This window comes from Scedosporium apiospermum (assembly GCF_000732125.1).
Source record: "Scedosporium apiospermum strain IHEM 14462 chromosome Unknown SEQ_SAPIO_0099, whole genome shotgun sequence".
Taxonomy (NCBI): Eukaryota; Fungi; Ascomycota; class Sordariomycetes; order Microascales; family Microascaceae; genus Scedosporium; species Scedosporium apiospermum.
This window is the reverse complement of record NW_015971800.1, coordinates 1,334,180-1,356,325: the sequence shown is the minus strand read 5'-3', so window position 1 is coordinate 1,356,325 and position 22,146 is coordinate 1,334,180. Positions and strand designations below refer to the sequence as shown.

General features: G+C 52.0%; 9 protein-coding genes and 1 pseudogene across 9 annotated transcripts; 7 read left to right on the top strand and 3 right to left on the bottom strand.

Moving 5' to 3' along the window:
- Window positions 1-576: 576 nt before the first annotated feature.
- Window positions 577-2,334, top strand: SAPIO_CDS5817 (ZIP Zinc transporter; the record flags this gene model as incomplete). Its single annotated transcript, XM_016788068.1, has 3 exons — window positions 577-640; window positions 734-864; window positions 955-2,334. 3 exons carry the CDS (start codon window positions 577-579, stop codon window positions 2,332-2,334), a joined length of 1,575 nt encoding a protein of 524 aa, XP_016642384.1.
- Window positions 2,335-3,244: 910 nt separating this feature from the next.
- Window positions 3,245-4,954, bottom strand: SAPIO_CDS5816 (Uncharacterized protein; the record flags this gene model as incomplete). The annotated part of the gene is made up of 2 exons (XM_016788067.1): window positions 3,245-4,707; window positions 4,867-4,954. 2 exons carry the CDS (start codon window positions 4,952-4,954, stop codon window positions 3,245-3,247), a joined length of 1,551 nt encoding a protein of 516 aa, XP_016642383.1.
- A 554-nt stretch (window positions 4,955-5,508) lies between these two features.
- SAPIO_CDS5815 (DNA-directed RNA polymerase) lies at window positions 5,509-6,242 on the top strand (the record flags this gene model as incomplete). The annotated part of the gene is made up of 4 exons (XM_016788066.1): window positions 5,509-5,543; window positions 5,640-5,903; window positions 6,012-6,131; window positions 6,206-6,242. 4 exons carry the CDS (start codon window positions 5,509-5,511, stop codon window positions 6,240-6,242), a joined length of 456 nt encoding a protein of 151 aa, XP_016642382.1.
- A 2,734-nt stretch (window positions 6,243-8,976) lies between these two features.
- On the top strand, window positions 8,977-10,286 carry SAPIO_CDS5814 (putative tyrosinase central domain-containing protein; the record flags this gene model as incomplete). Its single annotated transcript, XM_016788065.1, has 3 exons — window positions 8,977-9,188; window positions 9,265-9,497; window positions 9,565-10,286. 3 exons carry the CDS (start codon window positions 8,977-8,979, stop codon window positions 10,284-10,286), a joined length of 1,167 nt encoding a protein of 388 aa, XP_016642381.1.
- A 1,218-nt stretch (window positions 10,287-11,504) lies between these two features.
- On the top strand, window positions 11,505-12,517 carry SAPIO_CDS5813 (S-formylglutathione hydrolase; the record flags this gene model as incomplete). The annotated part of the gene is made up of 3 exons (XM_016788064.1): window positions 11,505-12,173; window positions 12,245-12,349; window positions 12,437-12,517. 3 exons carry the CDS (start codon window positions 11,505-11,507, stop codon window positions 12,515-12,517), a joined length of 855 nt encoding a protein of 284 aa, XP_016642380.1.
- Window positions 12,518-12,956: 439 nt separating this feature from the next.
- On the bottom strand, window positions 12,957-15,645 carry SAPIO_CDS5812 (Protein mesA; the record flags this gene model as incomplete). Its single annotated transcript, XM_016788063.1, has 3 exons — window positions 12,957-13,373; window positions 13,454-14,707; window positions 14,809-15,645. 3 exons carry the CDS (start codon window positions 15,643-15,645, stop codon window positions 12,957-12,959), a joined length of 2,508 nt encoding a protein of 835 aa, XP_016642379.1.
- Window positions 15,646-17,309: 1,664 nt separating this feature from the next.
- SAPIO_CDS5811 (uncharacterized protein) lies at window positions 17,310-17,961 on the top strand (the record flags this gene model as incomplete). The annotated part of the gene is made up of 2 exons (XM_016788062.1): window positions 17,310-17,409; window positions 17,801-17,961. The coding sequence occupies 2 exons, from the start codon at window positions 17,310-17,312 to the stop codon at window positions 17,959-17,961; spliced, it is 261 nt and encodes an 86-aa protein (XP_016642378.1).
- A 145-nt stretch (window positions 17,962-18,106) lies between these two features.
- Window positions 18,107-18,738, top strand: SAPIO_CDS5810 (uncharacterized protein; the record flags this gene model as incomplete). The annotated part of the gene is made up of 2 exons (XM_016788061.1): window positions 18,107-18,245; window positions 18,332-18,738. The coding sequence occupies 2 exons, from the start codon at window positions 18,107-18,109 to the stop codon at window positions 18,736-18,738; spliced, it is 546 nt and encodes a 181-aa protein (XP_016642377.1).
- Window positions 18,739-19,711: 973 nt separating this feature from the next.
- Window positions 19,712-20,685, top strand: SAPIO_CDS5809 (Acetylxylan esterase; the record flags this gene model as incomplete). Its single annotated transcript, XM_016788060.1, has 3 exons — window positions 19,712-20,035; window positions 20,096-20,275; window positions 20,338-20,685. The coding sequence occupies 3 exons, from the start codon at window positions 19,712-19,714 to the stop codon at window positions 20,683-20,685; spliced, it is 852 nt and encodes a 283-aa protein (XP_016642376.1).
- A 295-nt stretch (window positions 20,686-20,980) lies between these two features.
- On the bottom strand, window positions 20,981-21,442 carry SAPIO_CDS5808 (annotated as a pseudogene; the record flags this gene model as incomplete).
- Window positions 21,443-22,146: the final 704 nt, after the last annotated feature.

Sequence of the window (22,146 nt, the reverse complement as noted above, 5' to 3'; positions counted from 1 at the left end):
TTCCATCGTTTCTGCGACTGAGGCTCGTGACGGCCCGTGGTGTCAGACCGAGAACAACCAACATCGGAAGAGGCATCATCTGTGCGGCGTGGAGCTGAATGCATTGGACTTGCAACTTTGGGCTGCCACCAGCCCCAACCCCCAGCCCTATCATTGGGACCCTGGTGAGAAGCATCGCCGAAGACCCAAATTATCTCGCTTCCCATGTCGTCGTTGTTCCCCGAGCCTTTTCCACAACCCAACACAGTCCCCGAGACGTTACGCTTGATAATCAGAAGTTATATTGACCTTGTCCTACTTTGTAACACCCGAACTATCCCCTCTTTCTTTTCTGACTCAGATCGTTACTTCTACGCTTCTTCTTCCCCGAACGTGGGGTCGTAGCATTCCAGCCATCCCAGAGTGGTTTAAACCCCCACACTAGTTCGTTGTTCCAACTTATAATATTAATCGCCACCGCCTTCCCCTTATTGAACGACGACTCGTAAAATCACTCCATTCCTCCTCATACATACTGTTGAGGGCGTCCTCTTGTGACTACCACTTCAACCCGCGCACCAGCAACGTTCGCCCATGATGTCGTGGGCAGCCGTTGACAATGACACCCGCGGGTGGATTTTATGCTTCGTGAGCGGCGCAGGTAAGTAGCTAGCCGGGCCTTTCAATGCCTGAGCTTCCCCGTCCAAGGCTATCTTGTTTCTCGAGGCTAACTGAGGCCGTTCCCGTCGAATAGCTTGCGTCCTCGGTTCCAGCGTAATATGCGTCGATCTACTGATCCGGCTGCTGCCGGGCAAGAGAAACTTCAGCATAAACCAGAGCAGCGTGTTCCTTGCCAGTTCATTAAGCTTGAGCTTTGGTGTCATGGTGAGTAGACCATACTCTAGCTTCGTCCTCGAAAGATGTCGCGAGGCGCTCCTGTGTCACAAATTCTAACCCCCTTTTGTTGCTCAACAGCTCTTCTCTTCCCTGTACAATATGCTCCCGAGTTCGAAACAATATTTCATCGACGCCGGCTTCGGCAGCCAATCCGCCGGGGCCTTGATGGTTGTGTGGTTCGCGTGCGGCTTCTTAGGAATACAGCTCGTCTCCCGGTTTCTACATCGATTCATGCCCTCTCACGTTGTCGATTGCGATCATCACCATGACGGACCTCAGACTTTGGACTCGCACGGTCATTCTCATTCCCGTTCGCCTAGTCCAGCGAGCAAGTTATCCCATTCTCTACCTCTACCGCGAAGCCAACCCCTTCCCGAGGCACCCACCACAATACCTGAGGATGCCGCCACTCTTCCGCTGCCGGCTTCCGATGAATCTACTCCATTGCTTGTACCCGACACCCACATAAACGGCAACGGCCACCTGCATCGCCATAATCATCACGAGAGCCACCATCAACCTCGGCGTCCCCTTGATCTGAAACAATCGCGAAGAAGCACTGCACCAGCCTACGAAACTGAGGGCAGGAGACTACCGATGGTACAGGTCCAGGAGCGGGTCATGTCTTTCGTCAAGGATCTCAAGGGGCGGTGTGACGAAACGGGACCTTGCTACGGCTACTCTGACCCCTGCGGGCAAGAGTGCTATAAACACCTGCAAGCCCGTGCGCCAAGCTCAACTCGCAGGATAAGCTTGCTGCGGACGCCCTCGACATCCCACTATCCAGGCCACCACCGGGGAGGCCTTTGGCACGGCCGAGAGCAGGAATCCACAGCTTCGTCGTTGATTAGCCCATCTCACCGGACAAGCCCGCCCCAGTCGCGGGACACTGATATCGACGAAGAAGAAGAGTACTATGTCGCCGAAACCCCCGTTGAGGAAGATCTCGAGGCCCAGCACCACCATCATGTACCCACCAACGCCTTCCTCGCCATCGGCCTTCAGACCTCCATCGCCATTGCTCTCCACAAGTTCCCTGAGGGCTTCATCACCTTCGCAACCAACCACGCGAACCCCACCCTCGGCTTTAACGTCTTCATGGCCCTCTTCGTCCATAACATCAGCGAGGGTTTCACTATTGCTCTACCCCTCTATATGGCTCTCGGGAGCCGCTTCAAAGCCATGCTCTGGGCTTCCCTCCTCGGCGGTCTTAGCCAACCCCTCGGCGCCACCGTGGCTGCGCTGTGGTTCAGCCTCGTGCATAGGACGCACATGACTCCCAATGCGGCTGTGTACGGCGGCTTGTTCGCCGTCACCGCGGGTATCATGGTGAGCGTGGCGTTGCAGCTCTTTGTGGAGAGCTTGAGCTTGAATCATAATCGGAATTTGTCCATCTTCTTTGCGTTTTTGGGCATGGTTATTCTGGGCTTGAGTGGTGCCCTTGTGGAGGACCATTGAGAGGGTGTTTTCCTCTCGGAGAGATTGACTTGTTGTTGATGACAGCATTACAGCGGTCTAGCGAGCGGCCTCTGCGCGTTCACATTTCCCCCTTCGCTATCATGTTAGAGTTTTGAGGGCTATTGATTTTGTCTTTTATGGCTTTGCTAGGTGTTATGGTATGGTATAGCACTGGGATTTATGCGTTCGCTGTTATTCTGCCTGCTTTTGGTACTCAGGTCAAGGAAAGGTGTTGGCTAGATGGCATTACGGTTTTGGCGTTGAGACCGGCTTCTTAGCATTGACGACTTTTTTCTTCATTCATGATTTATGGTTCTAGTTCGAGGCTCACTACAATAGAATTATGGTTTTCTGGCCGCGGAACTAGCTAGCTCTTTGGCAAATTTGTGGATGCTATGCTCAGGGCGTGTTGGTGACGACGTATGTTATTTCATCTGGCATGCCTTAGAACACCGCCAGCGCCAGATCTCACTCGTGAGAGTCTTAGACGGCCTGGCGTCGACCTAGAGAATACCATCATAAATGGACCGAAAGTAGAGGAACATTGGCAACCCAATTTCTCGAGTTTAATGGACGATCTCATGCTTTTTTTATCGTTTTCTTTTTAGTTTCGTTTCATTCGTAAATATCGTGAGAACTGTGGCCAGTAGCCGGGTATCAAAATCTAGTTTCTATGCTCTGGACCGTAGATGGCCGCATATTTGCCCCCCCCCCCCTTTTTTTTTTTTATATCCATCCGCCCATGCTCGTATCCTAGCCGACAGCAAAAGGAAATTCCGTAGAAAAAAACATGTGAAAAATATCACCGCCAGTGGTTCCGGCGTCAAGGGGTGTGGAACGGCCAGGGGTCCGGAATATAAGCAGCGAACATGTCCAATCCATTATACGCTTCAAGAACGCCGTCGAGCCCCTAAGCGTCGACTTGCTGTTCCTGTCTTGGCAATTGCTCGTTATGGTTGGCAATAGGGTTGAAGTGATGGGTGAACTCCTCGTTCGTAAACTGCTGGTGGAAGTGCTCGTTGGCCTGTTCGTTTTGCATCTGATTGATGGTGAAGTCATTGATGGGCCAGTCGAACAAGTCGAGAGCGGGGTCGATGGGGACGTCCGGGGCGTTATGGACGACAGGGTCCATGGGTATAGCGGGCACGTTCAACATATCGACGGCGTCTGTAGGAATAGGCTGGTGGAAATCCATGGCCACGTTTTGAATGACAGCGACTGCATCTTGGACGGTTTCAATGGTTTGAACTTCCGGCATAACATTAATTTCAGGTACATCATGACTTGGCAGGTGAAGTTGGAGATCATGATATCGAATGAACCTCTGTGTGCAGCCAGGATAAGTGCACTCAAGGCTTCGCCTCTCGGCATCTGTAGCTCCCGACAGTTCGTCCAAGAAATCCGTAGGGGCGGTCATGATTGCTTCAGCACGCCGGCAAGGTCGCTGCTGACGTTCCAAGCCAAGATGGACGTGCCTCACATGATCCTCGAGGTTGGCCTTGCTGGCGAAATCACGACCGCACCCAGCTTGGATCGGCCACTGCTCAAGACCGTCGGATTTAGTAAGGTCCACGCGTCCACAGGTGAACCGGAGGCCCTCATGGGCCACGCGAACATGGACGTTGAGGTTAGACCTCTTGGTGAACCTCTTGTCGCAACCCTCCCAGGTGCACTCGAAATTCTTCCTATCGTCGGCCGTCATCCCGCTGTGGTGGACTTCGATATGCCTGTTCAAATCGTATTTGGAATTGCACCTGAAGGCACAGAAGATACAGTTCATATGCTCATTACGCATGTGAGCCTGAAGCAGCGATTTGCTCGTGAAACCGACAGTCGGGGCCGTACCCGGGGGCCGTGGGCACTCTTCACACCAAAACTTGTTCTCTGCATGCTCTCGGTTCATATGGTTCCGGAGAGCGCCCGCCGAATCGTATGAAGCGTCGCAATCGGGTTCCTTGCAGACGTATGGCTTCAAGCCTAGATGGTCGCTTCGAATGTGGCGTTCTAGGGCAGATTGCTGCTTGAAGAGTCGGTCGCAAGGGGGGAACTCAGAGCACCGGAGCTGGTTGTCGCGGCGAGCATGGATGGCCTCGTGGCGTTGAAGACGAGTGCTCGTACCAAAGGATTTTCCGCAATGGGAGCAAACGAAAGGACGGTAATCCTCGTGGGTTCCCTTGATATGTTGCTGGAGATGTTTCTCCTCCATGTACGACTTGTCGCAGCCATCCACCTGGCATATGAAAGGTCGTTCTCCGGTATGGGATCGTTGGTGGGCCGTCAATCTCGAGGGTCGATTAAATGCCTTTGTACATCCCGGGAACTCGCAGGTGTACTTTTTATCGTCGCTCTTTAAGCTCGAGGGCGGTGAGAGAACTAAGATGGCTCAGGTTAGAGCGAAGACTGTCCAAGGTGTACATATATAAGGAGGGAGGATCGAAACAAGCTGGCAGTGACGGAAGATAGAAGATTGGGGCAAAGGGAAGAAGACATCAAGGCCTGTACAGAGGAGAGGGGGCCAGAACATAAACTTACTGGCCGAGTGAGAATTGTCCGGTCTTTTGGCAGGTGGCTCATTGATGTCGGACGAAGTCTCACTGGGGAGACCTCGCTTGGGAGGCATCTTGCCCAATCGTAATATGAGTAACTGAAAACAAATTGAAGAGGTGTGGGATGTTTGGAGTTGAAATCGGAGCAACCTTTGACTCGGAGACAAAAGAAATCGTAGACGCCTGTCTGGAATGCTACATGCTCTAGCGGCAATCGAGGATTGAGACATGCGGCAGAAATTTTTGGGCGGTGAAGGACTTTTTCTGTGATTTTCTGTGTGTGCGTGTAAAAATGGTGGGGGACAAAGACCAAGGATTAAAGTGTACCTCGACGTATTAGGACTAGTGCATTCCAGGATGCGCAGAAGGCGGGAGCTTGCTTGTGATGTCGTTCATGTTCCAATTCTGGCAGATATCCGGAGAAACTGATAAGGCTTATCAGCATATTCTAGAACGGCAGGACAATTTTTTGTTGATCCATCAGTGTCACGAAGCGAAACGACGGTCATTCTTAAAACTTCTCCAACTCCACCTCTCCATCTCGCCATTACTAGAATTTGTACAGCTCGATCGAACAAAGGAATTCATTCTCAACTTTATCCTTGATCCGCAGAATATTTGAGACAAAATGTCTGACTTTGGCGACGATGTCGATGGGGGAATGTGCGTCTCTCCCCAAGCCTCGCCACAGGCTACGCCGCCCCTCCCACCTTGCGCATCACGTCGCGTCGAGCTATAGACAGGCTAACTTTGCGATAGGGACGAGCCTATGTACGAGGAGGAGGAGGGCGGCGAGTACTGGGAGGAAGAGGTAGCAGACGAGGGCGAGGCCGACAAGACCAACAATATCGATGAACAAGATAATGTCGTCGTCACGGGCGATGTGGCGGCGGCGGCTCAAGGCAAGAATGGACCCAAGTCCATGAAGGAGCGAAGGATTCCCAATGAGGAACGTACTACAACACCATACATGACCAAGTATGAGAGGGCTAGGATTCTAGGCACAAGGGCGCTTCAGATTAGGTGAGCCGTCGATGTTGCGCTGCGGAGCAGAGCGCAATGGGAGAATTTTTCTTTTTCTCCCCTTTCCTTTCCTTTCCCAGCGCCAAATCTAACTGGGGTTTTGGGTAGCATGAATGCGCCCGTGCTAGTTGATCTCGAAGGCGAGACCGACCCGCTGCAAATTGCCATCAAGGAACTCAAGGAGAAGAAGATTCCGCTCATCGTGAGGAGGTACCTTCCCGATGGATAGTGAGTCTCCCCCCCCCTTTTTCAATGGAGGACTGTACCCTCGAAAGTGTGATCCATACTAATCGGCCGGACAGCTACGAAGATTGGACCTGCGAGGAACTTCTCCAGTAGAGGGTGAAGTGTGGTTCAAACCAAGCAAAAGGGATAAATGTGAAGACCTCAATGAGAAAACGATTATGACAACCAGTATCAATACGCTGGGCCGCTAATGGTAGTTGTGCAACTGGGCCACACATAGAAGCTTATGAACTTCTTTCTTTACATCGATCCTCCCTTGGGAACAATCTAAATGTGTCGTCGCACTCATTCACTTGGCAGGATTATGCCGTGAAGAGAAAGTCAACCATTTTCATTGTGTAGTGGAGCGAGACCATTCATCTCGCGCCGGGCCCTCGCTTCGATGGAGCCGACTTTTCCACAACTGGACGTTGCTGGATCGAAGGGCGAAGGCGGGGTTGTTAAAGGTGGAGGAAGCAACGAAACCTTTATGTTTCTCTCGTGCTGCTTCTACTCCAGTTCCAGACCCATATTACGCACCCAGCGAATGGAGGCAGTGTATTTATTAAGAAGATATCCGACAGCCGAGCACACTTGCGTCACTAAAACAGAGCCTTTTCACTAAGCCCGTACCATTTCCGCGAGTAGTTTGTCCTCTGGTCTGATATTCTGAAGGAGTCGAAGGCCAGCAGTATACGAAGCCGGTACCGATCGTTATTTGGCCCGTTTTTGAGGAACCGTCTAGATCGACGAGGCCAGCGGTTGCCCAGTTCCTTTTTTTTTTCGTGAGCAACGGCGAACCTATTCAGCCGCTATAGCACCTGGGACCAACACGGTGACTTGGGGTGATATAGGTGATTTACTCGGATCGTCCAAACGTGGGGCTCTGCTGCCAGCCATTTTACCCAGTGATTCGCTATTGGTCTTGCCCTGCTGTGTAGCTCATAAGCGCTATATTGCCTTTAATCTGGCAGTTCATCCCGTCATTGAAACTTGAGGATTCTTTCGGCCTTCCTTTCTTTCCATTAACCTCCATCAAGGTTACTCGGGTCTTTGTTCATTGTAGATTTACATGATGCAGTACAGCACGCCGCTTCTTCTCGGAATTGCGAGAACGAGTGGTCGCCTTTCAACATCTTCGCCAGCCGCATTCTCCGAAGCCAACTGGGGCGTCCTAGAAGATCCATCGAGCTCGTTAGGAAGGGTTCTATAATACCGATCAATATTGGTAAAATCAGATCTCTTTGCCTTGGAACAGCCTAGCGGGCCATTGTCAATTTACGGTACCTTGATCGAAGGCATATGAAGTAGGGCTGATTGGGAAAATCGGCATTACCTGACGTTCTGTCTCGGGGGTGAAGCACTGAGAATATTTGTTTTCGTTCTCTTTCTTTGCTCTGACCTTCGATAAAGGTTCTGTTTGCAACGGTTTGTCTGCCGAACCGATCCGCCCACGACCATCCTTGAAGTAATACATAATTCCATTAATGGTATCTTGCTGCCTTGAGGAGGCTACTAACAAGCTTGAGCATCAATTTCTTGCGTTTGGGCCTCCTCCATCCTCCACACTTACGGTCACATCCCGAGCCTTGGTGACTCGGTCATGGTAGATGTGCCAAGCCTCGGACTAGACTTGAAATCCTGGAGTTCTTTGCACTTAATGGAGTTCTTTGCCCTTAATTACATGAATCTTTATTAAACTTGCTCATACTTCGTACGAGCATTGCATAGAGAAAGAATACGGATACGCTGGGCACAGTTTGAGGGATCTAAGAATGAATAAAAGGAAGAAGAAAACACTGGGCGACCTCTGCCGATATTAACAAAGGAATCGCTGGTCACGATGCGAACCTTCGGAAAATCATAGAAAAAGGCGGAAGAAAAAGACGGCACTTTCCTGCCACTTCCCTTTTGAATAAAGCCTTCGACCAACAGGGGATTTGGTATTTCCTGCTGACGGCTCTAATGTAGGTGAAGGTCTATTGATTTGGTCTATTCGTTTGTTCTGACTACGAAATTGATCAACCCGCAATCCGCTCCGTCTCGGTTCCATTCCGCCACTTACACGGCCTTTCGCCTAATATAACTACGCCTCTCATTTGCGTCACGTCTACTGATTTCTTGAGCCAGTTCCACTGGCAAGGACAAGTCCTAACTAGAAATGAAATACACCTTCACCAAGACAAATAACAAAATTGTACAGCGTACGAAATGGCACACACTGGCGCCGAGCCTGAGGAAAGGCAGGGGAGTCGAGAGGCGATAAGCAACAAGAGAAAGGTGCCCCGGGATATATTGGCTCCAACTAAGACGAAAACTTGGCAACCCAACAAACACACTCCGAGGGGGTAAATTCATTGCCCTTTAGACATAGCTACATGAACTTCCCGCAGCAATAGCGTAACTTCTCTTGCCTTTCTCCGTGACTCGCTGCCGGTGACTCTATCCGGGGGCCCCCTGGCGTGTGTGTTTCCGTCCTCCGCTTCCGTATATGAGCAGGCGGCTCGCTTTCCCGATTGTTAGCAAATACCTGCAGAAGTTGACGTATGCCTCTATATACCACTTATTAGTTAAGTCTTGGTATTATATCTAAGAAAACAAAAGGGGGAAAAAATGTTTATTATCAGTCTTTCTCTAGTGGCCGAGTTCATGATAGCCGGGGCTTTTATACCGAGACCTCGGACGTCTTCCTATTTTTTTCCGTCTTGTTTCTCCTGGCTAGCCCTTTCTCTTTCCTTCATATCTCTTGGAAACATTCGCGGAAGAGAGTTCCGAAATAAAGGAAGAAAGCAGCTCATTTTGCGTGCTATTGGGGGATTTCGCATTTCGATTTCGAGCCCAGGCCATCATGGCCGTCGTTAAAAAGCTGTTGGCCGCCCTCGCGGCAACCACGTTGCTGACTGGAGGTGCTTCTCAGACCTACGAGTTCTCCGAGGAGGAGCTTATTTCCGGCGAAGCTCTCAAGGCTCTCAGCAAAGAAGCCTACGAGAATGCCCTTGCTCGTCTTCCCGAATCCGGAGAGGGATGCACCAGGGAGAACGTCCGAGTCCGAAAGGAATGGTAAGATTTTGCGTTTTTCCCTCCTTTCAGGTTTTGTCTCGTTATATTCCCGATACTTATCAAGTTATAAACGCAGGCGCAACCTTCCCGCCGAGATGAGGATCAAATATGTCGCCGCCGTCCAGTGTCTCATGGAGTCGGAGAGCGAGTATGTTGACGTCGATGGAGCCAAGACGGCCTTTGACGACTTCGCCGTTCTCCACTACAACCTCACGCCGTTTGTGCACAACTCGGCTACTTTCCTCACCTTCCACAGGTATTACATTCATACCTTTGAGGAGCAGCTAAGGAACAAGTGTGGATACGACGGTAAGAATATATAGAACAATTTTATTAGTACTACCAAATACGATGTCCTAACTTGTTCGATTAATAGGTGATTTCCCTTACTGGGAGTGGGGTCTTGACTGCGACGACCCAGCAAAGTCCCCCCTCTTCGATGGCTCCGAAACCTCTCTCGGCAGCGATGGCGAACCCGTCGAAGCTGGTGCCGGCGGTGGCGGTGGATTCGGAGGCGGTTTCGGCTTCGGTATGGGCGGCGGTAGCGGTGGCGGCTGCGTAATGAAGGGTCCCTTCTCCAACTACACCGTAAACCTCGGGCCTTCCTCCCGCGCCAACCCCCTCGAATATAACCCGCGCTGCATCAAGCGAGACCTGAACGGTGGCATCTGCAGACAGAACGCCTCGCTTCGGAACACAACGACGGTCATCACCGATTCTCCCGACATCGAGCTCTTCCAGGCCATTATGCAGGGTGATATGCGCTACCCCGAAGCAAGGGGCCTCGGCATGGCTGTCCACGGCGGCGGCCACTTTACCATCGGAGGCGATCCCGGTGGTGATTTTTACTTCTCGCCGCTTGAGCCGGCGTTCTTCCAGCACCATGGCCAGATCGACCGTATGTACTTTGTCTGGCAGAACCTTGACTTCGAGAACCGTCAGAATATCGCCGGTACGGGGACTATGATGAACCAGCCTCCCAGCGACGAGGTTGAGATTACGGAGCTACTCGACTTGTCTCCTCTTGCTCAGCCAAGGCCAATTAAGGACCTCATTGATACAATTGGCCAGTCGCCGTTCTGCTTCGTCTATGAGTAAAAAAAGGGAAATGAGAAAGATAGGGACTGAGAGTGATGGTGTTCGTGTAGGTTAATACTGAAAGGCGAGAGAAAGAGAGAGAACAATATTGGGGGGGTTCCAACACAACATATTGTAGAATCTCAGGCTTTTAAGTTAGAAAGAAAAAAAATATGAGGTTTTACTACATGTTTTGTTCCACAACCCGCCAAGTCCATTCATGAGAATAATGAGGGTGCGAGGTGCCACGCTCTCCATTTGTGGAATCAATGCAACAAATAAATAATACACGGGGTCGCCCGGAAGGTCAGCGCCAGGCGAGCCAGTTCCCGGTCCGTAAAGAGGTCATGACGGCTTGTGCTGCATCCGGTCGGGGCCGGGGAGTGGAACCATTCGGACCCAAAGGCGTGTCAGCTTCCGGCCGGATTTACATTTCAGGGTTTATGTTTTATGTCAGAAATCGGATGGCGAATATTTTAGCAGTGGCTTCTTGTCCTTTTACAACTGGCAGGCCGTGGTATGTTAATTGCTCCCGCCCTAGAGCAGCCGGAGAGCCCAGGGCTGATTCCTTCTTTGGGTCGCTGTGGTCGTTGTACCTCGAGGTATAAACCATCAAATCCGTTAACTCTCCGTTCTTCTTATTCTTCCCATTCTCTCTCCCCCTCTCTCCTTCTGGAATTCTCTTAACACTTTTATTCTCTTTTGTAGCTATTCCCGCACGCCAAGAGGTACGCCTTGATTGGATAACATCTGCCGTCTCGCCTTTCTCATCATCCCGAGCTAAGCTCGGAGAGTGGGGAGTGGGGGGTGGGGTATTAAGGACCAGAAGAGGGGGAGGCCAGAGAGCTACTGACAGCAGTGAGGGGATAGCAGAGATCAAATCAGTTTGGTTAGGAGAGGCCCCGTCTCGGTCTGGCTCTTGCTGGAAATCCATCCATGATTACTTGCAGCTTACATGACCCCAGCCAACTGCCGAGTGTTTATTGTTGGTGACTGACGTCTTGAGATCTTCCTAACTCTCCAACTTCCTCTCCCTTCTACCCCATGAAGTGCTGAATCTTTTTCTCGTCCCGGCCTCACACACTCTCTGGAATCTCGCATCTTTTGGAGCTTAGTGTCAACGAAGCCCAATTGCACAAGAAGACAACCTCGGGTCTTGAAATACATCATCAATTCATCGCCCTGCCCCTCCTTCCAAATATCACCAAAACCTCCCCTAATCCAACCGTACTGATCAAAATGGCCTTCACAACCAATGCCACCATCAAGACCTTCGGAGGCACCCTCCTCAAGCTCTCCCACGCCTCCGCAACAACCACAACCCCCATGGCCCTCAACCTCTTCCTCCCCGCCCAAGCAACCCCCACCACCCCGGCCCCCGTCCTCATCTACCTCTCCGGCCTAACCTGCTCACCCGACAACTGCACCGAAAAGGGCTTCTTGCACGCCCACGCCTCCCGCCTCGGCCTCGCCATCCTCTGGCCCGACACCTCTCCTCGCGGTCTCGACCTCCCTGGCGAGAACGACTCGTGGGATTTCGGCTCCGCCGCCTCCTTCTACATCGACGCCAAGCGCGAACCTTGGAACAAGGGCTACAACATGGAGACCTACATCGTGAAGGAGCTTCAAGATCTTGTCTTTGGGGAGTTTAAGCAGCTGGATCGCTCGCGGGTGTCCATCTCCGGCCATTCTATGGGCGGGCATGGAGCTTTGACTCTGTATTTGAAGAACCCTGGCTTATTTAAGAGTGTCAGCGCTTGGGCGCCTATTTCGAATCCTTCGCTCTGCCCTTGGGGTGAGAAGGCTTTTACAGGCTATTTGGGCGAGGATAGGGAAGAGTGGAAGAAGCATGATGCTACGGAGCTTGTGAAGACCTGGAAGGGTCCCTTGAATTGTCTTATTGACGTGGTATGTGCTTCAGTTTCGGCTACCGGGATGCGTTTTGTTCCTTTGGCTAACTGCGCTGCGCAAAAAAAAAGGGCACCGGCGACAACTTCTACAAGCAAAAGCAGCTACTCCCCGAAAACTTCGAAAAGGCCGTCAAGGACGCAGGTATCGAGGGCCTCGAGACCCGCTACCACGACGTAAGTAACCGGCCTGAAAAATCCAACCTTCCCGCTCTCCTTCTCTTTGGCGCCGACAGGATGTGCTAACAAAACTGCCCACTGCAGGGTTATGACCATTCGTACTTCTTCATCTCGACCTTTGGAGAGGACCATGTTAAGCACGCCGCCAAGTTCCTGGGTCTGTAAAATGGGTAAGATTTACCGAGTATCAATGCTCTATTTCGCTCGAACTCGCTCCGAGAGGTGGGTAGTAAGGCCCGCGGTAGAAGGAAGCAAAAACGTGAGGTGCTGAGACGTATATAGAAGGACTTCAAGTAATGTCGTGCAATTTAAAGGAAGAGGTTTCGCAGCAAAAAGAACGCCGTCAGTGATAGATGCCATCAATCATTCATCAATAACGAGAGAACAAAAAGAGCACTCCATTCCTCCCGGCATTGCTTCGTTTCCCTATACCCATCCCAACCATCTACACCAGGCCACCCGTCTAAACCCCAACCATCCCAAACAACCCCGGAAAATCCAGAGTAAATGACCAAAAACAAGAAAAAAAAAAAATAATGTTGCTTTCGACATTGGGTATTACGGTATATTTCTTTTCAGTTCAAACACCCTCTCACATCACTACTTAGCTGATCCGCCTCCCATCGGTACTCAGCCCCTCCTTCTCCAGCTTCGTGCGCATCTCCGCCTCCATCTCCCTCCGTATCCGCTGAAACGCCAACTTCTCAAACCGACTGAGCGACTTCCACCAATGCTGGCCCGCCTCGTGCTCTCCTATGCGTTCGAGAAGATCTGTCGTCCACACGCGCACTTCCTTGTCCTTGTGGAAGAGGCCTAACGCAAGGTAGAAGAGGCCCGCGTGCGATTCGGGCGCTACGGATAGGAGGAGGCATATCTCATCGTAGGAATGGACGTGCTTGGCGAACGCGAGGTAGATGTCTTTGCTTTGTGCCGGCGTGAGTCGTTGGGTTCGGAGCCGATCGTGCATGTGGTGGAGGTCGAGGCCCTTCAGAGGCCGCACTGTATAGAGCTGCGCGAGGTCCTGAGAAGATGTTAGCTGAGAGAGTTTGTTTCGGGGGTATATATTGCCGCCCCGAATAGCTCCCGGATCAATGTTCTCACCTGAATAAAGCTATAATAGCTCCTAGTATTCCTCCACCCTTCAATACGCGTGACATTTCCCGCGAGCTCCCTCAACTTGGCCGTCTCATCAACCCACACGTAGCCATGCCCGTTAGGGGGGCCGGGGGTGACTGAACCCTCAAGATCATCGCTACCAATATAAAGGGCGCTGGCGCCGTAAACCGTTTCCTCAAACGCCGCTGCGATGCGCGTAAACTTGGTGACCCAATCCCGCCACTTGGCCCGAATGACGCGCTCGCCATGCCTCGCGTTGATACTCTTGAGAATGTCGTTTATAAACGCCGTATCGTTGGTAAGGTCGGGCGTCGAGGAACTTCCGGAGGCGTGAACTTGCACGAGCGAAGCGTAGGTAGGATTCTGCTGCTGGAAATACACCATACCCTCCGTAGCGGCCGCGGGCTCAATTCTGGAGCTGATCTTGATTCTGCCCGAGGACAAGTCGCATAGGACATCCCACCACTCGGGATGCAGTTCGAACGTCGGATTCGTCACACCTGCGATGAATCCAGGTACGTTGAGTAGGTCGTCGATCTTCGTTAGGTCGGTATACGGGAAGGCGTGTCGTGTAAATCCCCGAAGTACTCCGCCGGATGCCAGCGCGCACGCAGCTAATACAGCTTCGGCGACCTCGCCCGACGGCATGTTATGGCCCAAGAAGATGACTCGCTTCTGGGTAAGAAGAGCGTTGACGAGGACAATAATAGGATGCGTGTTGGCGCCATTGGTCGTTAGGTGAGCGTGAGGCGAATACGATAACGGTTGCTTTATGTGCGACGTTGAGAAGGTCTGAATTAACTTGATCAAGGAGAAGTCCCCCACACTTTCCGGCATGACGGCGACGGGGACCTTGATGGGGATGGGGATGCCCTTGTACATCACTTTACTCTCGAACTCGTGGGTATCGCGTGGCACCGAGTAGGCCGAGTTCCCTTCGACATGGGCTTTCGTGCCTGCGCGGGATATGCCTGGAGGCTTCGGGGGGTCGCGGCTCGCATCGAAGGGCTGGTCGGACACGTGCTCTCCGCTGTCTTCCGCTATCCGCAGCTGAATCATTCGCTCAAACTTTTCCACAAACAAATCCTTGTTGTCGCTCGCTTGAAGGAGATGTCTCTCCAGGAGACTAAGCTTCGGCATTAAAGAAAGATCCATAGCATTAACGGAATCGTAGAGCATCGCAAGAGTCTCGGGCACGGGAGACTTGAAGTACTCATCCAGCGCTAAAAGGAGTAGGGGCTAGGTTGCGGATGTAGGTTAGCAGATATTCTGTTTTGGGGAGTGGCTGGGATAGGGGTTAGAGCTAAAAAGAAGAGAAATCGCAAGATAAGGAGTCGAACCTTGTAGATATGCAAGAACGGATGGCGTGTGCATATAGCCATTGCCTTGACAATGGCACCACGCTTCACGGTCTTGTCTTGCTTGGTATTGACGAGGTTGAGTACATATATCAGCGGTGGTCCCTCGCCACCTTCTGGCTCGCTATCGGTCGATTCGTCGTCATCCCAATCATCGGGGTCGTTGGCCTCATCCTCCTCGAGCTCCTCCTCGTCCTCTTCGCTGATTATGCCGGCGGCCCTATTTTGTTTCCGCCGGCGCCTCCGGCGCCTCTGCTCCTTCTGCCGCCGCTCCTCATCCTCTTCCTCTTGACTGGTGTCCTTATGCAAGAAAAATATAGTCCAATCCTGATTACGCACGTGCGCTTGGTCGGGGAGCATCAGCTCTGCAAGCATGTGCTCGTCGCCGGTGATAGCTACGGGATACTGGTGTTCCATCACCGGACCGCGGTCGATATCGAATGACGCGACGAGGATATACTCGACGTGGTTCTCGGTCGACCCTCGCGGGTACTGGGAGCGAAGCTTCCTTGGCGGGAAAGCATCCGGGTTGTAGCGCCGCGGGCCGGAGCCGGACAACGACGAGTGCTGGGACGAGACGCCAATGGATGGGGTTTTTGATTTGGAGCTCGGATTAGAGCTGCGGTCGGCTTCCATCAATGGCGGCGGTTGCGGCGACCTCGAAGGGCGGGAGGTATGCGACATCTGTGAGGGCGAGCGAGACGCAGGGAAAGAAGAGAGCGAGGTTCTGCGATTCGGCCAGGGCCCGTTGGCGTTCACTTGGGGAACATTTCGGGGTGCGCTTCTCGAGATCGGATCAACGGTCTGGGCGGAGGCCATCATAAGTTGCTGCTAAAGGGATTCGGGCCCCCCAGATTATGGTCGACTATTCTAATGGAGGGCACGGAAACGGGAACAGAGCGCAGTAGGGACGAGACACGAGACAGCTGCTGCTCGCATACGGCGGGTCGAAACGGCAGTGCCCTATCGGGTTCCGTGTTTAAGTTGTGTTTGCCGTGTCGCGACAGGCCGGATCGAGGTATATAGGCGACTACCCAGCTATTCCCGTGGGCATGGGTCTGGGTCTGGGGCACAAAAGAGCGGGCTCGTACGGCAAGGCTTGGTCGAATCGGGATCGGCCGTGGATCGTCAACCGAGACGAGAGGGCTAAATTATCTCAACCGAAAGACAGAAAGAACGTGCAAGGAGTTTCGTGATGCAAAGCCGAGACCAAGACGCGAGAAGGGAGGGAGGAGAAGGCGGCCCGGGGAGGCTTGGAAAGGTCTCCCAAAGGCAGCAGGGAGCGTTGCAGGGGCCAACAACTGGCACCCACACAGGGCGAAATTTAAGACAATTACAAAGTAAGCTAGGGTCGACGACCTCGAAGTAGGAAAGGCTCGGGGGCCACGCAAAGTCACTCGATCAAAACCCAGCTAACTCACGGATACCGAGACATGATCTGCTTGGACGACATTTGATACCGACTTGTCTGAGGTGGGGCCCGGGGTGTCGAAATAATTGTTAATATTACCGTCTTTATAAGGGGCAGCAGATGGACAAATGGCTCCAGATGGAGCACAGGACACAGGCGCCCCTGAACAGGGTTGTTGTCAGTTATTCGACCGGGGGGGATCGTGAGTGGCGGTGGACGCCCATGCGATTCGATGCGAGGATTGGCCCAATCCGGCTTCGGTCGACGCCGCGAACATCCCCAGTGAAGAATGGGCACGTTCTATCTCCATAATTTTGATTCTAGCCCGGCCCAATCTAGCCCTGAACCTTGACCCTTTTTGGCGCCTAGGGATCCCGGCGTGTAAAGTTTCACAGTGGCGTCACTGATGTGGCTGGCCCATTTTGTGCAGCCAACCAATAAAACACCTCCATGGCTGACCATCGATACAATGACGGAGAAGGAGGGAATACTTGTTCGTCCACAATCGAAACTGCGAAGTACGAAGTACTTCGGCCTCAAAGTCTTTGGACACTCGCTTCGCGTTGGAACAGAACACTGAAGTTGAATGCTGCATGAAATACAAGCACGTGTTCTAGTGCCGAGAGGACACTACTAATAGCGATAAGCCTATAACCTTTATAGAGTTATGAGTTATACATATGCAAAAGCAGAGCTGGACATTATCGGCGACTCCTCATGGTTCATTGTTGAGGCTGGCTGAATGACGAAGTTCGGGATTTGGGAGCTGAAGGAGATATCTTGGGCAGGGCGTGTGTTTTCGACACCAGGAAGAGGGAAGGGCATTCTAATAGCGCAGGCAAAGCAGTGGTACGCGAGGTCACAACTGGATAATGCCTAGAAAAGAAACTAAGCCTTGGTCTTAACTTTAGTAAAGTTCGGGACTCGACTGAACGAGATTCGTCGTTCTGTTTGAAGCCTCCATCAAAGCCTATTTGTGACCGAGCTGAGCCACAGGCTAAGCTATCAGCCATAAATTCTTATGTCATAACCGGGGCTGGAGCCAATTCATTCAATTGTCGCGCAATAGAGCATGGAAGACGTCATTGGTCCAATGCTGAAGAGCGACGTTGTCTGGGACACTGCCGCCACTGTTTACTTTCCGCCTTGTGCTGAAGCCTCCGCTAAGACTCGTCAGTCCAACCTCCATCAAGCGCGAAGCATCAACATTCAACGGCGAATACTCATACCTCCCCTCCCGGTCCACATTTGACGTCTCACATCTTTATTCACGATAATCTGCCCGGCTCTAACATATGTAGCCTTCATACCTCCCCAACCATCTCTAACCATTTAGAAGCCGATATCATCCCACTTCATTGACTTTATCCCGCGTCGTGCCCGGGCAGGCCGCCTTCCCCTCCTCATCGATCTGCAATACTTTCTTTCCCACTTCGATCCAAATATCAATCCGAGGAGGTAGATATCTCATCAAATGGCAAGTAGTGTACAATGTTAAATCCCTTCGGATCTCCACACTTTTCTCAACGCTTTGGCCATACAGGCGACTAACCGTCCCCCTAGGCAATGCCTTCCGGATACAAACCCTCGCCGCTTGGCTATGGGTCTCCTCGCAGTTCCCCTTTCCGCCGACCAGAACCCTCCACCTCACCGACCCCTTCCCCCTTGAGACAGAGCAACAGCACGCCCTTGGTGTCGCCATTGAAGCTCAGCAACAGCGGTAACTTTCCTAGACCTGGCAGCGAGAGCACAGCTACCGCTGGTAGCACAAGTGGAAGTTGGACGCCGAAAGCCAGACCGACGCAAGACGATACTCCAAGATCAACATATCCAGCATCTCCTACACGACAAGTACCGTTATCGAATACCATGGCTTCGCACGGGAATGCTCTGTCAAAACTACAACCCTCCCAAGTCCGCACATTGCGAGAAGGCTTTCAGATCCTCGACCGAGATAGCGACGGCGTCGTCAATAGGGATGATGTCGCCGACATGTTAAACCAGCTCGGTATGCGTCATACGTTATCTTTTATATCACCATGATATTCATCATGAGCCGCATCTTGGCTTTGATTAAGACTAACAAGCTCTTAGGACTGCCTTCTGGTCCGTCAGACGTCGCCCGGTTCTTCCCACCTTCGGCCCCACAAACAATGACAATGCCATTGTTCCTCAACTCGTTGGCTACCACTCTTGCCGCCATGTCTCCGAGCCCAGAGCTCCTCTCAGCGTTTTCGGCATTCGACGTTGATGATAGTGGTCAGATTGATCTTGCAGAACTACGCGAAGCTCTATTAAATACAGCACCTGAGCCTGGAGAACGCCCGCTGACCGAGGCCGAGGTAAACATGGTCCTCAGCGGCTTCACAGGGCGTAGGGCATTCAATCGTCACATGAACCCAGGGCGTGGTGGGCGAAACGAGGTATTCAAGTATCAGGACTTCGTCCACTCGATAATGGGATCCAATGGAGGCTCGGAGTCTGAGGAGGCAAAGGAGTGACTTTGCTTGGCACAAATGCAATGCAATCCTCTAGCTGCAAACAAACAAGGCATTTTAAGCAGAAGCACCGCGGGGCTAGAGTGCGGGGGCTGAGGGAGGTGGTTGGGCGCTGCACGCGCAGTCGTCTGCGAGCGGCATCGATTGGCTACATATGCATACGAAGTACTAGTGACGGGGCAACGGCAGTCGGCAACTGGGCAATAAGAGTTGGCGTTTCCGGGGAGTGCTTTTGGGCTTTGCGAAATGTTATTCGAGACCTCCTTACTGTTTTTTTAGCACCTCAATAGCAGTATTGAATCGTCGAGCCATACAAACTTTGCCTTCTGCAAGCACTGACGGAAGGGTTTCACTCGCATCTCCAATTCTGTCTGGGGACCCTTATTTAGCCTAAAGGCCCCAGCTTCGCTGCGCATCGAAATATTCCAGAAACCCAGACTCGTGGAATTTCTCCCCTAGTCTAGGGTCCACCTACGAATTTGGTTCCAAAGTCCCGGATGCGACTTAGATGATTTTACCAGGTTTTTGCGCCCTGGTATTGAGGGCCGCCTAGCAGTGAGGTTCATCGAATCCATGCTCTAGATACACAGCTTTAGAGCACGGGTTCTAGATTGCCATCTGGTTGTATGTTTATGTTACTATCGCCCCTCAATAGAAAATTGCCTGTTGCTAGAAGAGCTATTCTCATGCGGTGAAATGGAATGCTACTGTATCATGAAGATTTACCTCGTGAGATTAGTATTTCCACCGAGTAGATTCAAGGACGTAGAGCAAGGGTCTGGATCCCCAATCCTCTTACGAAATAGCAGATGGATATAAATACGGCGGGATCGCCAGAGAGAAAGAGAAGAAACGGTCTGTATTTCCACTGCTCATCCAGAAGGCCAACATTTCCAGTCTTCGTTGAGGCATACGCGAGAAACCAGGCTCCTAGTCCTTCTCGCCATTTCACGTAACGTCCGCCATGTTGCCCAATATGAAAAACACCCTCCTTTTGCTGTCGGCACAAGCTGCTCTTGTAGCCGGGCAGTGTCCCAATCTCCACATCTTTGGGGCTCGAGAGACCACCGTGTCGCCGGGCTTCGGCTCAGCTGGACAGCTCATTAACATGATTATCAACGCCAACCCTGGAGCTACCTCTGAAGCTATCACCTATCCTGCGTGCGGTGGTCAAGCGTCGTGTGGTGGCATCGCCTATGGTGACTCAGCTAGACAGGGCACCAATGCTGTAGCGAGCCAGGTCAACAACTTCCATCAGAGATGCCCAAACGCCCAAATCGTCCTCGTCGGATACTCACAGGTGAGTATAGTAGACGAACCTTTTTGGTCATTCTAAGAATCTCACTTGCTAATCGAACAGGGCGGTCAAATTATGGACAATGCACTTTGCGGTGGTGGTGATCCCGGGGCCGGCATCACTAGCACAGCTGTTCCAATCTCGGCCAGTGCTGTCAATATGATCAAGGCGGCCATTTTCATGGGTGATCCAAGATGGCAGTACGGCCTTGCGTATCAAGTCGGCACCTGCCGTGCCGGCGGTGTAAGCCCTCCCGCCCACGTCTTCCGCATGACGGAAACCATTGTCGCTAATCCTTATTTTAGTTCGATGCTCGCCCTTCTGGATTCGTCTGCCCCAACGCGAGCAAGATCCAATCCTACTGTGACGCCGCAGACCCCTACTGCTGTACTGGTAACAGTCAAGCTACCCACCAGGGCTATGTCGGCGTCTACGGCCAACAGGCTCTTACCTTCATCAACAGCAAGCTTGGCTCCAGCAACGGCGGAGGCAACACCGGAGGAGGAAACACTGGAGGAGGCAACACTGGTGGCGGCAGCAACTGCTCGGCAAAATGGGGCCAATGCGGTGGCCAAGGATGGACTGGACCAACTTGCTGCCAATCGGGAAGTACTTGTCAAGCGCAGAACCAATGGTACTCTCAGTGCTTGTAAAGGCTCTGCTATGAAACAGATGCACTTAGCTGCAACGTTGTTGAATATTGGACAGACTCGAGATCCAACCTGGCTTAAGAATGGAAACTCGTTGGCAGAGAATGAGTAGAGTGTATCGCTCTAGGTATTAGCCTTCCCGTTTCGGAGACTTGCAAAAGATGAACTTCGTATCCTTATTACTTTCTGTGAGCGGGAGGAGGTGGGCGTTCCTGTTCGAATATCAGGAGATTGGCCTCTTCGTTACAACAAGTCTCAAATGTGCTGGATGTGATGGCCCCTCTAGCCTGGGCATTGTCTACTCTGTCCGCTCCCACATTTGAAACTCGTACTTCGTTTGGTTCTCTTCTTGGATCCCCGCTGGCGCATCTTCCCCTACCCAAGCATCCAAGTCGGCCTTGGACTTGACAACCCACCCAGGTGCGCACTCTTCGCCCTCGGTCACCTTGAGAGGGAAGAAGGTGTCACACTCGAAGTCGGATAATATTCGAGTGATAAGGAGCCTCTTTGTTTGGGACAGTTTCAGCGCGGCGTCGTAGATTTGACCGCCGCCAATGACAAAAACCTTGCCCACCTCCTGCCCAGACTTCGATTTCAGATAATCGAGTGCTTGTTCCAATGACGCAGCCTTTACAAGATCGCCCTCAGAGTCGGCTGAGGCGTGCGCGGGAGTGGGGAAAGATCGGCTGATGACGATGTTCAACCGACCCTTCAGGGGTCGAAACTTGGCGGGGATGCTATCCCAGGTCTTGCGACCCATAATGACGGCATTGCGAGCTTCAGGGGGTACCTGCCTGGATGTGTTAACTACGTGCATTCCTTTCTCTTTTCTTTTTTCCCCCAGTTACTATTATCCTCATAGAACAGGCTTGGATTTCCGGGCCTCATCGATGAGAAAAAATGAAGGGAAAGTAGTAGGTGAGTGAGGAGGAGTGATCGACTTGGGGTGGTAGCCTTTTTGTAACACGGGCAAAGTAGGCCATTTCCTTCTTCAGCCCTGTCCAGGGAAGGGTGCCCTTTGCGCCGATACCCATATTACGGGTGGCGGCGACGACCAGAGTCAGCTCGATTGGTGGCGGCATGATTGATTGCCGAGTCTTGTTCCCGGACGTTTGGTTGCGGGATCGAGTTTGTCGAGGGAGGGATTGGCGGTTGGTCCCCGCGGGGACTGACGAAGGTGCTCGTAGAATTAGCGATAGATCAATGATATTTTATCAATTTGAAGAAAAGGGAAGAAAAAGGGAAAAACAGATAATAATAAAAAATAAGAAAAAAAAGGAGCCCCCGAGTCGCGTGTACTTGGAAAGAGTCGATCCGCAACGTGTGCGGTTGACGGAAGGAGCAGTTCAATGGCTCTTTGCGGAGGTAGGCAGATGACCCGGGCTCTGCCTGTCAGCGGGTAATGTTGGATCAATTGATTATTAGTGGATTGTTGCCTTGGTACTCTCACACCCGAAGCTACAC